Here is a 16,499-nt window from a genome sequence, read left to right as displayed (position 1 = left end):
TTTATTCCTGCCTGATGTCACTTCCCCTCTCTTTAACTACTTTTACTAAGTAAACTTGGGAGCGCAGGTGCTTTGCAATAACAAAAACCTATAACATACAATGCTTACGAGTCTTAGAAAACCTGTACAGCTTTTTAATGCTAAAATTTCTTGTTTCGAAATCTAGTCTGTCATTATATAATCTGTATCAGCATAACAGCAGATTTTCAGAATAAGACACAATGTTGAGCTACTGTAATTTATATATAGCCTAGCACAGAATGTATTGGTATTATGTAACAAGCTCAGTCCAATACAAGGTAACACAGGATATTAACGTTAACGTTAACGTTTTAAACAACCGGCAACACGAAACACATGGGTGCAAGATTCACATCCAGCTACAGGTCAAACACTATTTTTAAAACGCCAATGTCATTTCATAAAGGCCACAAGAGCAGATGACAACTACGGTGAACATACAGATTTGTTTTACGTTTCATTAGAGTGAATGGAAAGGAGTGTCTATTTACAGAGACGGACGATTAATATTAACGGTGCTGCGTCTATGAGCGACATGATCATGTAATAATAGGCTAATAAACAGTCGATTCGATCGCTGAGATATTTCAGCTATTGGTTTCCAAACGCTTTATTTGTTAGCCACTTACTTTCTGAGAGTCCATTACGAGGGTCGCAGTGGAACCGACTTCAGCTCATGAACAGTTGAGGACGTCGGCTGCAATGAAGGCGCCCGATGATTCCCTCTGGAACAAGGAGGATACTTATGGCAAGCCGTTTTAGCCTAAAATATACTAAGTCGTCATGATTGCATTTTACCAGTAACGATTCAATTACAGAGCTATATATCATTTTTTACTAGTAACAATTCCAATTAGAGAGCTCTACGAATTAATTTTTAATAGTCATATGTCTCCATTGACTTTCATTCATTTTTAATTACAGAGCTATTCAACACTTGAATTATTACTAGTAAGAATTACAATTAGAGGTTATTTATTTATTTATTTATTTATTTAAAAATATTTATTTATTTTAAAAAATTTATTTAAAAATATTTATTATTTTTACTGGTAATAATTCCAATTAAAGAGCTCTCTAATTTAATTATTTGTAGTAAAATGCAATTACAGAGCTCTGTATTTCAATTTTTACTAGTAAAAGAACACATTAAATATATGTTTAATTGCAGAGCTCTCTAATTCAATTCTTACTAGCAACAGTTGAATTAGAGAGCTCTTTAACTGTAATTGTTAGTAGTAAGAATTCAATTGTAGAGCTCTCTAATTGTAATTCTTACTAGTAAAAAAATTGTTATAGAGCTCTGTATTTAAAAAATGAATGGAAGTCAATGGAGACATATGACTATTAAAAAATATTTTTAGAGCTCTCTAATTGGAATTGCTACTAGTGATAACTGAATTAGAGAGCTCTGTAATTGTAATTGTAACTAGTAAAAATTATTTTGAGAGCTCTCTAATTGGCATTGTTGCTAGTAGGAATTAAATTATAGAGTTCTCTAATTGAATTGTTACTCGTAAAAATGCAATTACTACGAGTAACGCATAGTATATTTTAGGCTAAAACGGCTTGCCATAGATTCTGAGCATGCGCAGTGAGTGTCTCTCACAGAGGACTACTATACGGCGATCTATGCGGCATTACGTCAGCAAAGTGTGCACTCGGAGGAGGAGGACTGTGCAGGGGTTGTGTGACACACCAGGGGACCGATTCTCCTCTGGATATACAGATAAAACATCATGTCAATAGTTAGGTAGCTGTTTTACAATATTGATTTAACTGTATAAGGTCAATTACAGAAGACTGAAGAGATGCAGATAATGAACCTTGAAATGTGAACCTTGAAAGACACTCCCTGGACAGCAAGACCAAACTGTAAAAAATGGATTAGGTGCAGTTTGGCTAGAAATATTAGAAAAGATTGTTTTGAAATAGGAAAAGGACCCCCCTTTGTGGATTTTTATTTTTATATGGGCCATTCTATAAAATGGGTCCAAAGTCAAAAATGTTATTAAAAATATATATATATTTATGCAAGTTGTATAATATCCAATGTACACATTTCTAGTAACTGTGCAGTTAATAGTCATGCATATTGTATTGTCAGACGGTTTTGAAATGTCCTCTTCCCAAATTTTCCACTACCGAAACACAATAATATATCATCAGGTCATCGGATGCAAAACTTACTTTTACATGTTGTTTGAACATTAATTTGTGTTAGCAGAGAGGGGCGGGGCGAGCAGAGCTCATTAGCATTTAAAGGAACATGCAACAGAATAGTTCGCTCTAAAAAGAGCTGATTTTGACAAGGTAAAAAGAGTGTTTTTTATACTACCATTGAGAAATTTTAACCAAAGTATGTTATAGACTTCTCCTTAAGACCCTAAAGAATCATATCAACTGGAAAATGGGCATCCAATGACCCCTTTAAGATTTTGCTTATTTACATTGTGAATATATATATATATACAGTGTTGGGCAGTAACGAGTTACTTGTAATTTAGTTACTGTAATAATATTACTTTTTGCAGTCACTAGTAGTGTAACTAATTACTAATAAGATTTCAGTAATAATATTACAGTTACCATTCATAAAATGAGTTAAACTTAGTTACTTTTGATCCCTGAGCCTCACTGATTTAAAATCCAAATATTAAATAATTCCTAAATTTATTTTTATAATGACTGGCACATGCATGTGATGTCCCCAGTGCAGCAGGCAAGCATGGAATATGGATAAGCTTACATTCATCAGATAGAAATATTGCATTTTAAAAACCAAAGCTATCCAACAAAAATAATGAATAAGCAACTGTGAAAACACAAAAGCATGTATAAAATAGCATCTAAGGATAGTCTCACCAACAAATAAGGTGACTTCAACATAGCACTTATTATCAAAGCGTAACAACAAGAAACAACTTAATTAACCTGAATCAATACACAACAATATTGTGGCCTAGAGGTCGCAGAGTAAAAACCAGCACATGCTTCAGTGAACATCAGTGAGCATTTACCCTCCCTTCCTCTCCTCAAAGACCAATCAAGGAGCTTTCACCTGACACCTGCTTAAAGAAAGAAGAGAGAAAATGAACATCTACTGCCACACAGTGGATTTACACACACATGACACATCAAGAAGAAATTGCTGAAACATTTTCTGAAATAATCTGAAAATGTTGGTAAATCCAGTTTTTATTTTGTGCTCTATATGTAAAAACCTATAATGTTATTTAGGGCAGCACTAAATAAAAAAATGCATCCCTTTTTTCAATGACAAACATCTTGATGATTCAAAGAGTTGGCACAGTTGTGTATTATTCATAGTTTTTAGGTGTTTTGACATGATTTCTGTTAAATAAGTTTTAGCTAAATGGTTAAGCTAGTATATTTGAATAAGTATTTTAGAGAAATATGAAAAAATATAGAAATTAATACTTTTATTCAGCAAGGGTGCTTTAAAGTGGTCGAAATTGATGATAAAGCCATTTATAATGTTACAAAAGATTTCTATTTCAGATAAATGCTGTTCTTCTGAACTTTCTATTCATCAAGGAAACCTGAAAAAAATTCTACTCAGCTGTTTTTAACATAAGTAATAATAATAAATGTTTTTGAGCAGCAAATCTGAATATTAGAATGACTTCTGAAGAATCATGTGACTGGAGTAATGCTAAAAATTTAGCTTTGAAATCACAGGAATAAAGTACATTATAAAATATATTCAAATAGAAAACAGTTTTTTTTTTTAATAGTACAACTACTTTAAAATGTACTTGCTGTATCAAATAAATGCAGGCTTAGTGAACAAGAGACAAAAAATCTTTCCAAGTATCTAGTCAAGTAACGCATTACTTTTTAATTTAATTTTTTAGTTACTTTTTCAAATAAGTAACACAAGTTACTTTTTCCCCCATTTATTGAAAAGCTCTCCTATGTTGAGAGAAATCGTAAGATGTTACTTTAGTTCTAGAATAAATGTGAACATGCATTAATTCATCTCACTCACTAAAAAACACAGATACAGTATTCCTCAAAATGAATAAAAACTTGCAAACCTGCAATAATTAATTGTTAAATAATGCAAATATCCTTTATGTATTTAAACCCATTTTATTAACCGATGTCTTTGCTGCCAACCTTCGATGATCCATACTAATAAGCAAGAATTACTCAAGATAATCTAACATTTGTTTTCCTTTTTGTATTGCTAAAGAGTTGACATTTTTTCTTCTGCGGTCTACTGTACAGATGTCAATTTACTGTTCTCTAAGCCTGAGGCTTTTGGTGTGAAAAAGCTTTTACATTTGCCAAAAATAGAACTTTTTATATTAAAAATCAAACAATCAAGCCCTGCCCAGATTTTAAAAGTAACGCAAAAGTAACGTAACGCATTACTTTCCATAAAAAGTAACTAAGTAACGTAATTAGTTACTTTTTAGGGAGTAACTCAAAATTGTAATGCATTACTTTTAAAAGTAACTTTCCCCAACACTGTTCACACTTTCGGTCTCTTTATGTAGTGAAACGCTGATATGTTTTTAACAAAACAAAACAGTTTTCATATTAAATTACGCACAGAAATGTTCCATGTCCTCAGATTTGATCAACAGACATCATCATGGAGCGACTCCGCCATTGGCTGATGAACATGTCAATCAAACGCTCAAAGTTGCTGTAAAGTAGAGGATCCAGTTCGCAAGAGGAAGTTGTCGGGTAATTTGTGAATGCTCTGGGACGGTGAGCTGGAACTCGACATATCGTTTTTTGAACAGTGATTGCAGTTTTGGACCAGAATGGAAAGGGGACACGACAGTTCACCCATGCAGGCTTTCGATAAGGACGTTTTGGAAATGACTTGCGAGGATGTTTATGACATTTCTTACGTGATCGGCAGAGATTTATTAAAAGTCAACACTGGTAGCCGGGAATTCTCGGATTTGCAGTTCAAAATAGTCCGAGTTCTGGAGATGTTTGAGAGCATGGTGAACAAATACAACCTGTCGCTGGAGGAGCTGAGGATGGAGCTGGATAACATGAAGAGAGAAATGGAAAGAGTTGTAGCAGAAGGTTCAAGTGGTAATGATGATAATGTGAGTGGGTTCATGTAGAGTTCAGTGGATACTGTATATGCAGCATTCTACTGTTCACACTGGGTTACATTTAAAGAAATATTTCGGTTCAATGCAAGTGGGGAGAGGTTATTTTTGGGAGAACATAAAGAAATGGTTCACCCCAAAATAAAAATGTCAATTTGTTTATTTCTTCTTCGGAAAAGATTTTTGGAGAAATGTTGCGTTTCATCACTTGCTCACCAATGCAGTGAATGGGTGCCGTCAGAATGAGAGTCCGAACAGCTGATAAAAACATCGCAATAATCTTCAAGGAATCCGCGCCACTCCAGTCCATCAATTAATGCCATTTTGTGGTGAACAATTCCTTTAAAAGCACAAATGTGTAACTTAGAAGCACTAATAATAACTGTTCTGTTAAAACTCCTATATTGCATGAGCTGTAAAGCTGGTAATTTGTAATTTTTGCATTTTATAGATTATTATTGTGACGTCTTGTAATTATACTATTGAAACTGAGTATTTTAAGGTTTAGAAATGGGCCGTATTTACTTCCATTCTAAATAACACAGATTTTTGCTTTTTTGATAAATAAATTATGCCACAAATGCTGTCAAAAATAATTATGTATAACACATGTATATTATTAATGAAAGAAACTGAAAGTGTAAACCCCACAAATTAAAAAAAAGAGTTAAAAAGTAGGCATGAAATCAAAATTTACTATATTTATTCTCATAGTGCATGTTAAAAGTCTTAATATTGTAGCCTTGTAACAAGTGAATATTTGACATTTAAATAAAAATAAAGGTCAGAGCCTATTTCATTTTGTGCAAATGCTTATTTATATATAAATTGTATTTTTTTAGCACACCGTTGGGCCTAACAAACTAGTTGTGGACTTAAAAGACCCAAACCGACCACGATTCACCATGCAGGAGTTAAAAGAAGTTCTGCAGGAGAGAAACAAACTCAAAGCCCAGCTATTGGTGGCCCAAGAGGAGCTACAGCTCTACAAGAGGTAAACAAAAAAAAAATGGGAAGAAGAGGGTGTTAGTGCTACTAACCAACTTATGTTATCATATAGTTATTATATGTGTGATCCTGGACCACAAAACCACTCTTAAGTAAAAGGGTATATGTGTAGCAATAGCCAAAATACATTGTAGGGGTCAAAATTGTCGATTTTTCTTTTATGCAAAAAACCATTAGGATGTTAAGTAAAGATCATGTTTCATGTAAATATTTTTTCTAAATGACCTACTGTACAAATATCAAAACTTAATTTTTGATTAGTAATATGCATTGCCAAGAACTTCATTTGGACAACTTTAAAGGCGATTTTCTCAATATTTGGATTCTTCTGCACCCTCAGATTTCAGACTTTCATATAGTGGTATCTCCGCCAAATATTGTCCTACATCAAAGCTTATTTATTCAGCTTTTAGATGATTTATAAATCTCAATTTCAAAATATTGACTAGTTTTGTGGTCCTGGGGGGTGTTCCATAAACCAAGTTTACCAAATAAGTCAGGCTTATTTCAGTTAGTCTGACTTATTTTGAGCCAAATCAAGTGACAATAAGTCAGACTAACTGAAATAAGCCTGACTTATTTGGTAAACTTGGTTTATGGAACACCCCCCAGGGCCACATATTAGTAAACTGTTGTGTTTCTGTGTTATTCCATTTGGCAACATACATTCTATTTTAAATTTGTGCAAATTGTGAAAAACATGGTTTGCTTTTTTTTTTTTTTTTCCCTCTGAGCCACAAAAGAAAATATTTTTAAAATTGTGTCAGTGTCTAAAGCTATGGTTTTGGTTCAACTACAAAGAAACAATTTCCAGAGTGGTTATAAACAATATACCATGTATTATAGAAATGTGAAATCACCGTTTTTGACTTGTGTGCTTGCAGTGGAGTCCTGAGCTCAGAGAAGAAGATGGTGGAAGTAAACCTGGAGACCGTTCCTCAATCAGAACCAGCACCCTCCAGTATTACAGAGGAGCCCAAAGAGAAGAGCACCATTCAGAAACTGTGAGTGTTTAACATGACTTGTCAAAGCTTTGTCCGTTTTTAAGTCAGTCCTTATACTTATGTTTTATTCACCCCAAAATAAGAGAAAGATGGGCTGATAAACCATGTTAATCTTAAAGGAGTAGTTCACTTTCAGAAGAAAAAAAAAATTACAGGTAATGTACTCACCACCTTGTCATCCAAGATGCTCAAGTCTTTCTTTCTTCAGTCGTAAAGAAATTGTTTTTGAGAAAAACATTTCAGGATTTCTCTCCATATAATGGACTAATATATTTGAACTTCCAAAATGCAGCTTCAAAGTGCTCTAAACGATCCCAGCCGAGGAAGAAGGGTCTTATTTTCTAAAAACATTTACAATTTATGTACTTTTTAATCTCTACACAGAAAGTGAACTACTCCTTTAAATCAACTAAATTTCAGTTCAAATATTTTCAATTACTATGTTTGAAAATTACATCATATTTAAGGCTCTTTTTGAGGTCATCATAATATCAGAAGTTTGGAATACTTATTAAAAAAATGCACCAAATTGGCATATTCTACTGATTTCTGAAGTGATACTGAAGACTGGAATAATGATGCTGAAAAATTCAGCTTTGATCTAGGAATAAATTACACTTTAAAATATGTTAAAATGGACAAGTTGAATTGTAAAAATATTTGACTAAATATTTTGATCAGATAAATGCAGCAGATCTAATTCATAAAACGAAATAAAATGTCTTCCAAACTATCGACTGGTAGTTTAAAAGTTAAAGGAGAGTTCACTTCCAGAACAAATTTACAGATAATGTACTCACCCTCTTGTCATCCAAGACGTTCATGTCTTTCTTTCTTCAGTCGTAAAGAAATTGTTTGGACTTCTATGGTGCCCATGAGTTTGTACTTCCAAAATGCAGCTTCAAAGGGCTCTAAATGATCCCAGCCAAAGAAAAAGGATCTAATCAATTGAAATTATTGGTTATTTAATATATATATATATATATAATTTTTTTTTTTTATATATATATATATATACTTTTTAACCAAAAATGCTCATCTCGTCTAGCTTTATTTTTATTTTGTTATTTTTACAAAATAACCAGTCATTTTGATAGACCCTTATTCCCCGGCTGGGATCGTTTAGAGCCCTTTGAATCTGCATTAAAACTGCATTTTGGAAGTTCAAACTCGTCACCATAGAAGTCCACTATATGGAGAAAATTCCTGAAATGTTTTCCTGGAAGTGAACTAATCATTTAAAATACATATGCCAGTATAATTAAGCAGGAGTGTTTACCTGTAAACCTTTGGTTTCTTGTTGAATTTCGGTACCTTTTTTCATTTTATTGAAGACTCATGTGAGCAACTTTACCTGTAGTGGGAAGGTGGATAAAGTTTGAAACGATGACCAGCGGAGTTACACATTTGTCTAAATCATGTGATACATGTTGTTTCAAAGCAGCTTTACAGAAATAGTGTCAGTAGCTTCACATAAAGTGTGCTCTAATGTACCTGTGCATCCAGTGAGCAAGTCAAAAATGACTGTGGTGAGGAAATATCCTTATTAAATAAAATTTGTTGATGCTTTAGATTGAATTATGATTCTTTTGAACCCAGTTTCTTCTAATCTTTCACCTAGTCAAACTATTGTTGCATCTGGGGGGTGTTTAATAAAACAAGTTTACCAAAAAAGCCAGGTTTATTTCAGTTAGTCTGACTTATTGTCACTTGATTTGGCTCAAAATAAGTAAGACTAACTGAAATAAGCTTGGCTTATTTGATAAACTTGTTTTATGAAACACCCCCCAGTTCTGATATCTATATTTGCTACAGTGCTTTTTAAACGGGGAAAAAAAAGGCCATGGAAAAGTCTTGTTTTCCTTTTGTGTGCCCGGTTTGTTATTTTGGTCTTTCATTAAAACAAAATTCAAAGTTTACAGAATTCTCATGAATTAAAAAAAGTGAAATAAATGTAAAATATGTGAATGTTTGCACCCTTGTTAAAGATGTTTATAACATTTCTTTTATGATTGGCAGAGACTTATTAAAGTCAGAATAAGATGCATGTACTTTAGTTTACATTAAGATTTTCTTGCACAGATGTCTTGCTCTAAAGAAAAATGTTGTTTATAATCTTGTGTAGGTCTTTTATTTTTGTAGGATTTTTGACCAAGTGTGTCATCTTGCTGACAAACTGTCTCGCTTTCTTTTTCAGGTTTTCATTTCGACAAAAATAGTTTGGATTTGGCACAAACTAAAACGCATCAGAGACCATTTGAGAAATGGGAAGAAATGATCTCACAATGTTTTTAACAACACTGACCCATTTCTGGCTGGAAATTGTTTTTAATTGTATACATTTTGAACTGTGGTTGTGACTGTTCTCACTTTGTTTGTTATTGAGTGTGAAATATGAATGACTAGGTGTCAGAAACCCAAATGTCTTTCTAATTTCCATTAACATTCATCCATTACCACAGTATATTTTACTGAAATAGTATGACATTACTAAATTAATTTTAAATCAGTCATTTTATGAATAGCTCAAAGACACATTTAGGGACTATTTTAGTGATGGTACTAAACCTAAACTAATTGGCTGGAACACTAAGATTTTATTTGAGAGCTTCCGAAACTAGAAAACCTCTTCAGTCTGTAACTGTTGACAAGCTTTAGGATGGAAACTATCCATATGATTTTGCACTTTCTAGTTCTAATTTAATTAACACTAGCAATCGTAGAGTTAAAATTGAGGTACTTTGACTAAAGCATGAAAAAGGCGGCTGTTCAAGGTTATGTGTAGCACACGGAGTCTTAAGTGAAGTGGTAAATTGTGGGCCTTTTTGGCTCACAGTATTATTTGTAATTAAATAGATTTGACAAATTGTATGACCGTTGAAGAGTCAAGGTTTTTTTCTGCAATACCAGGTACATGGGCCTTGTTGTTTATACATAGATTACAGAGTTGACTGGAATTAACGTGGAGCTGCATAACATTTAAATTGTTTTTTGGCCTTCTTGCATAAATTTTAATTTTTGCATCTGAAAATGAATGATCTTCAACTTTAAGCCAGCTATTATTTCTTTACTTTTAAAAGGACTTGTATTACATCTTGTGAAGAATTATGTATATATAAAGTTTTTTTTAGCACAATTTATTTTTCCATCAATCCAACTTCTGATCTGGTGTGTTTTCCCCCTGTGTGTTCATATTGATGTTTCCTATATGTTTTTATATTCGAAATGCAATAAAAAGCTTTTGTCACACTTTTTTTGGTATAATAGTTCTCTGAATTTGCTGTTTGTTAGTTTTTTTTTAGCTCCAACTTAAGAGTGGCGCTAACCATAATGTGTTCCTTTGTAGTATGAGATGCAATATAAAAATAAAAAAAAGAAAATGTAGAAAGTGTAATTTTTTTTCCCATAGTATTTGCATAGAAGATTAATTTTTAAAGAACAATTTATTTCATAAATGCATTTGTGATCAAAAGAAACTGTCTAAAAACAACCATTGTGCAGTTTTTTGCAACTAAAATGTATTTTGCACTCCATCTTAAATTGAGTTTTTAAAAAAAAACTAAGCATTTATATCACATGCTTCTGTAATTTTGCAAATCCGTATACAATTTAACAAAGGATTCAAAAGGAACAATTTCTTAAAAACGTGGTATAATTGCTTTACGATTAAAGACTTCATTTTGCATATACAAATATACAGTCTTATCCTTAAAATCAGAGGCTGGTGTTCTTAAACATGCCTTAATAAAATGAATAGCTCACCCTTATGTTATTTCAAACATTTATACCTCATCCTTCTTGTGCAAAACACAAGATATTTTATCCAATCTTTCCTTTCCTCTGACCGAACAGCCAAAACATTCTTCAAATCATCTCCCTGTTCTTTAGAAGAAAAGCAAGTCCTAAAAGTTTGGGATGACATAAAGGTGAACACATTTTCATTGAGCAAACTTTTCCCAACTCTTAATGTTTGAAAAATTAGCTCAAAAAGGTTCATATCCTATGTAATAATCATTTAAAAACAAATAAGTTAGAGGTACTGCTGGTTCTTCAAAACACCACACCATTCATTTTATGCTACCATTTGTTTCAGTGAACTATTTTTGCAACTCCAAACATCATTGCAGGTCTACATTATTCCACAAGTCAACTAAACTGAGAGTGCATCAGAGCTTAAGCCAAGGATGAGCAGCGATGGCTTCTTTACTGCGGTCACCGTAATCATACAGCAGCTCCTCGTCTACTTTGATGTCTCTGGAAGCCAGGAAGATGAGGTGAGGTATGCCATTTATTTCGTGCAGCTTGGTCCGAAGGTTGCCGTTCTTACTGTGGTTGATCAGCCGGCCCAGGCGTTTGGTTTCTTTGGTAGCATCCACACTAGAATAGTGCACAAATAATTCTGGACTAAGTGAAGGCTTAAAAGACAACCGTTGAGTTATAGTCTTGTTTTTACAAAGAGAAACTCATCTTATCATCAGAAGATTGTCTTTTTTGTAAAAAAAATTAACACACCAAAATACTCACCAATATGTTTTGTCGTGGTAGCGGAAATAGTACATGTAGCAACCAGTGGTTGGGTCTTGAGCATATTGAGACTCTCTTGCTTTAGCATCAGCAATCTCTATCAAATCCCCATGATACTCCACTACAAACTGGTCTTTCAGAAACGCTCGGCTTGCAAAAATACCTCTTCCTTTTCCGTCAATATTTTTCACCTGATTTTGGAAATAGGAGACGCTTAAACCAAGGCATGAAAGATTGTTAAAATGTAGATTGACTGCTTAAAAGGCTTACCATGAGTCCCTCTTCAACATTGTTTTTGATGAGGTCCTCTATGTGCCGCTGCTCCTCACACTGTTTTAACACAAAGTCTACATCATTTAACGGAATAAACAATTGATTCATCAGCTTTAAATTGGTATCAAAAAAGGGATCTGTAACACTTAAAGTCACAACATAACTTAAAAGAACAGCATATCTTTTCTTCTGTATTGTGATGTCAGAATTTAACGGAAAAAGTTTAGGGTGGGACTTGGTTCAATGCATCATGGATTGATTGGTTTTTATATTGTAGGTGTGGCCATCAATGCAGGGATAGAGTTTATGCACGTTAAGGTTTTGGTTTAGTAAAAACTGAAAAATAAATAAATAAATAAATAAATTTTCCTTAGCACTGACGACTTTGCATATCAACATTGTCCAAACTATCCCAGTTCACATGGATCCGCAAAAACAACCTAATACCAAAAACTTTCCTGGATCAAATTTATTTTTTGCTAATGTTTTTTTGAAAAGACAGACATGTATAGTGATGAAAGCCAAAATATTAAATGCCATGGGTAAATAATTACAGAGTAATCCACTATTTTGTAGAAGGAGGTCAAAATGGCAATTTTAACCTGAGATTCAGTGTCAAGTTACAGGAGGGAAAAAATGACTTCAGAAAGATGGCAGCATCATAATCTTATTTTTACACAGAGATTGGTAGTTATATAAGTCAAGTTCAGCAATCTTTGTTGCATTATGTGCCAATGGTGACCATTTAAAAATGAGTAAACGGCACTTTAATGTCACATGACTCAAGAAGTATTAATGCCATTTTAGATATTGGGTCTTAAACTTTCCTTTTGGCATCTTTATTTTTAAGGCCCTATGATATTCAGCTCAAAAGATATTGGAATTTCAATATGGCTGTTAAAATGAAAAAAAAAAAAAAAAAAAAAAAAAAAACAGAATCCCAAATATTCTTCTAACTGATTCAAATAAAGAATCTTATGAGACTACAGAAAGCAATGTTATATGCCTCAACTAGCACTCAGACAAGCATTTCTATGCAGTTGTTTTGATGGAGGGAAACTAGATACAGTTCCAATTTCAGACATTGTTCTTTAAATAAAATAAGTATCAGCTGTACACAAAGTGACCAACATTTGGTTTTTGACCATTGAAAATTTGTAATATTTAATAATCTGGACATGGAGAATCATTGAGATCCCCATATCTCTAGGACTGAATGAATCAGGGCCTTGAAATGAAGATTCCAAAAGAAAAACAAATAATAATAATAATAATAATTATAACAACAACTAGAATCTAAAAATCACATTGCAATATATTTAAAACTTCTTGCGTTATAGGCACACGGACTTTGGAAAGAATATTTATGGCACTCAGGTATGTCCCATGCAGTTGTTTTGACAGGGAAATGAGATACATCTCTACTTTCAACATTATTTAATCTTTAGACCTCAAAGGAAAGTAGCATCATATTTTTCCAAACTAACCCACATTTTGTTTTTAACCACCAGTGAAAATGTGTACATTAAATTATTTACTTCTGGAGCCATATTGAAATTCCAATATCTCTGGAACCAAATCTCATAAGTCATTAGAAATAATGATGCCAAAAGGAACATTTGTTAAGACCCGATATCTAAAATGTATTAAATATCTTTAATACTTAATGAGTTACAGGAATGCAAACTTTGAAGAAAACTTGACAAGTGCCATTTCATCATTTTTAAACGGTCACCATTGGAACATAATGCAACAAAGATTGCTGAAGTCAACAGGTTTGACTAATAGACCTAACAATCTTTGTGTAAAAAATAATGTATGACACTGCCATCTTTCTGAAGTCATGTTTAACCCCCTGTAACTTGGCTCTGAATCTCAGGTGGAAATTCATAAATAATTAATCGCCATTTTGACCCTCTACAAAAAAAAGTGGATTCAAAAAGCTGGTTTTCAAAAGTCTGCATTTTTTGACTCCAAAAATGAATGTAAATGAATGGACAAAATGCATTTTGAAAACATTTTTTTCTAAATGTCCTATAAATTACTAAAGCCATTCTGCGTGTTACAAGAGAAAAGTTTTTGCCAGAAGATCCAGGTATGAAAACTAAGAGATCAATTTTTCAAAGTGAAACATTGATGCATGAATAGTTCACAATAAGCTCAGCAATAAGCGTACAGAAAACAGCGTGAATTTCATGGTGATTTCAAGAATAAATAGATTCTGGAAGGATTTACCAACCTTCAGCTCAGCTTTGCTTTTCCTGCAACTTCGCCTAACTGGAAAATAATCTGTGACCTTTCGATTGGGTACAGACTCTTTGTTTTTCAATCTAAAATAAAATAAAAAATAAAAATAACACCACACACAGTAAGATGATCTTACTAACCAGAGAAAAGCATGCATTCAAACGTTTTCTTGCATTTATAAAAGAGCAAACAAACCATCAACATTCAACTATTTTTTTAGATATTTAAAAGTAGACCTACTTCCTATCTGTTGACTTTTCACCATTTATCCTTTGCCCAGATTTCGTTTGTTTCCTCATTCCAGACCCTTTATGAGGCACAACAGTTTGCTCATTATGTCCACAAATGCGGCTCTGTTTGCCAGTGTCCTCTTCTTTAGCTGCATTCAGCTCTGCATCTTTGACTGACCAAAGAGAAGAAAGTATTAAGTAAATCAACTTTGGAGTATAAGAATTATAAAATTAATACGAATTAAACAAATACCTTCACTCTGTTTGCTGGTGTCTTTAGGTGAACGATCCGTTGCAGTATTTTCGTCTAAAATCAGACTCAGTGGGTTATTCCGAAGAGGCTTGCTGAGGTTCAGACAACTATGTATTGTAGGCTGTCCTTGGCATGCCTGAGACGAAAAAATAAAAATATTACATCAATTTTAGTTATGAAAAAAAATAAACGCATATAAACGTATACTTACCGTGGGTTTTCCGTGTTTGTTCTCCTTAACCTCTTCTACTTTCTCGTTTATTCTGCTCTCCACAGGTCTTCGTTTAGCAGAAGTCGATTTTTTGCCTAATGGGTTACATTAAAAATGTTAACATCTCAAAATATTATGTGTATGCATGCTGCAACATAGAACTCAAGCTGTAAATACGTGTAAGTTATCGCAAACATGACTGATTGCAGAAAACACGGATATATTACGATACAATATTTGAAGAATTCAAACAATCATATTTTTTCAAAGTTTATCCACAACCGATTAGTTCGCTAATGTAAAACGGACGCATATCAGTGAGTTAAACACTATTTTGCATTTGACTTATTAAATTTTTTTTTTTTTTACCTTTTCCCATCTTGGATACAATTTCCCACAAAAACCGAAATAAAATATAAACACTACAGCATGCTGAGATAAGCCTGTGTCAGGCTGACTGGGTTTTTAAATATCAATCGCAGCGTTCATTGGTCAAGCTCTTGGAGAGTACGATTGTGATTGGTTTACTGAACGCGGATGCAGTAAACTACTTGCGCTGTATTTTTGTGACGTACTTCCGACTCCTTTAGTTTAAAAGATATTATTTTTATTATAATAATTCTAAGAATAAACACATGGAACATATTAGAAACTTTTTTATTTTATATGGTAAGTTTTTCATTCACAAACAAAAATTTACAAACAGTTCCCTTTCTTATCCCCTTTTTAAAATTGAAATAAAATCACTTCTAAAATCTCTTCACCTGATAAAAAAAAATAAAAAAATGCAAGATTCCTGAATTATTATACTGAGTTATTTAAAGAAAACCTGTGTGTGTGGATGCTTTCCTTATATGTGTTTGTTTCAATTTCTTTGTAATATCATTGTAATTTCATGTGAATTCTGTTTTTTTTTTCTTCTTCTTTGCATCAATGTTTATTTACTTTTAATGTATATGTTTGTGTTTGTCATCAATGTTTAATTTAAATTATTGGTCATTATTTTATGGATTTGTATGTAATCCCTTGGCTTTGTTCTTTTTGTATTATCTGTTCAATCATTAAAAAAAAGTATTTCTTTCTTTCTTTTTGGAACAATACAAATATTAGATATAAAAACGAATCTCTCTCTTTTTTTTTTTAAATGGTTTGATAAAAATATATTTTTAGTAAGTCAGCTCTTAGATGATCGTGGTGTCCTTTTATCCTATGAACAACTCATGCAAGAATTTTCTTTTCCAGTCCCCCCAAAGAGAATATGCCATAGTTTTTGGTACAATTCCTGATTCTGATATAGGCCTACCTTTTATACCTTTAGTCAAGTCTGGCCCTAAAGGTTCCTAAGTTTTGACAACAATAACTTATTTGTTAATCAAAGACTTTTCAATGCTATGTCAAACAAAGACATTTGTTTAATTATTAATAGGTCTCAGATTTCTTTACCTGCTTGTGTGAGTTTTTGGAATAACATATTCGATGATATAGAATGGGAAGAGTTTTGGCTTCATCGACAAAAAATCTTTTTATCTAATAAAGTTGTTTAAGTCTTTCTTAAAATGATCCATATTTGCTATCTGATAAATTACAAACTTGCTAAATTTAATAATAGTATTTCATCCAATTGCT

General features: G+C 32.7%; 3 protein-coding genes across 8 annotated transcripts in view; 1 reads left to right on the top strand and 2 right to left on the bottom strand.

Moving 5' to 3' along the window:
* fsd1l (fibronectin type III and SPRY domain containing 1-like) overlaps positions 1 to 745 on the bottom strand; it is a 44,669-nt gene extending 43,924 nt beyond the window's left edge. For all 6 annotated transcript variants that reach the window (XM_073840588.1, XM_073840589.1, XM_073840590.1 and 3 more), the window contains exon 1: positions 651 to 745. In XM_073840588.1, coding sequence (XP_073696689.1) covers positions 651 to 665 — 15 coding nt within the window. In that variant the 5' untranslated portion in view covers positions 666 to 745. The remainder of the gene's footprint in view (positions 1 to 650) is intronic.
* Positions 746 to 4,734: 3,989 nt separating this feature from the next.
* Positions 4,735 to 10,387, top strand: rilpl2 (Rab interacting lysosomal protein-like 2). Its single transcript, XM_073841227.1, has 4 exons — positions 4,735 to 5,117; positions 5,966 to 6,117; positions 7,016 to 7,135; positions 9,333 to 10,387. Exons 1-4 carry the CDS (start codon positions 4,821 to 4,823, stop codon positions 9,352 to 9,354), a joined length of 591 nt encoding a protein of 196 aa, XP_073697328.1. The 5' UTR covers positions 4,735 to 4,820; the 3' UTR covers positions 9,355 to 10,387.
* Positions 10,388 to 10,656: 269 nt separating this feature from the next.
* On the bottom strand, positions 10,657 to 15,252 carry kmt5ab (lysine methyltransferase 5Ab). The gene is made up of 8 exons (XM_073839463.1): positions 15,243 to 15,252; positions 14,874 to 14,968; positions 14,663 to 14,798; positions 14,420 to 14,582; positions 14,172 to 14,262; positions 11,930 to 11,989; positions 11,660 to 11,850; positions 10,657 to 11,512 (listed from the first exon to the last, which is right to left on the bottom strand). Exons 1-8 carry the CDS (start codon positions 15,250 to 15,252, stop codon positions 11,302 to 11,304), a joined length of 957 nt encoding a protein of 318 aa, XP_073695564.1. The 3' UTR covers positions 10,657 to 11,301.
* Between the last annotated feature and the right edge of the window lie 1,247 nt (positions 15,253 to 16,499).

This window comes from Garra rufa, chromosome 5, assembly GCF_049309525.1.
Source record: "Garra rufa chromosome 5, GarRuf1.0, whole genome shotgun sequence".
NCBI classification, from domain to species: domain Eukaryota; kingdom Metazoa; phylum Chordata; class Actinopteri; order Cypriniformes; family Cyprinidae; genus Garra; species Garra rufa.
This window is presented reverse-complemented; position numbering and strand designations above follow the sequence as displayed.

Bases quoted from the DNA above. Each gene is read 5' to 3' on its own strand.
- kmt5ab (XM_073839463.1), bottom strand. The intron at 14,263-14,419 runs GTAGGTCTACTT...ATTTTATTTTAG, and splicing joins GAAAAGTCAACAGATAGGAA to ATTGAAAAACAAAGAGTCTG. The intron at 11,513-11,659 runs GTGAGTATTTTG...GCACTATTCTAG, and splicing joins TACCACGACAAAACATATTG to TGTGGATGCTACCAAAGAAA.
- rilpl2 (XM_073841227.1), top strand. From the start codon at position 4,821: ATGGAAAGGGGACACGACAGTTCACCCATGCAGGCTTTCGATAAGGAC. The intron at 5,118-5,965 runs GTGAGTGGGTTC...GTATTTTTTTAG, and splicing joins CAAGTGGTAATGATGATAAT to CACACCGTTGGGCCTAACAA. The intron at 7,136-9,332 runs GTGAGTGTTTAA...TTTCTTTTTCAG, and splicing joins AAGAGCACCATTCAGAAACT to GTTTTCATTTCGACAAAAAT.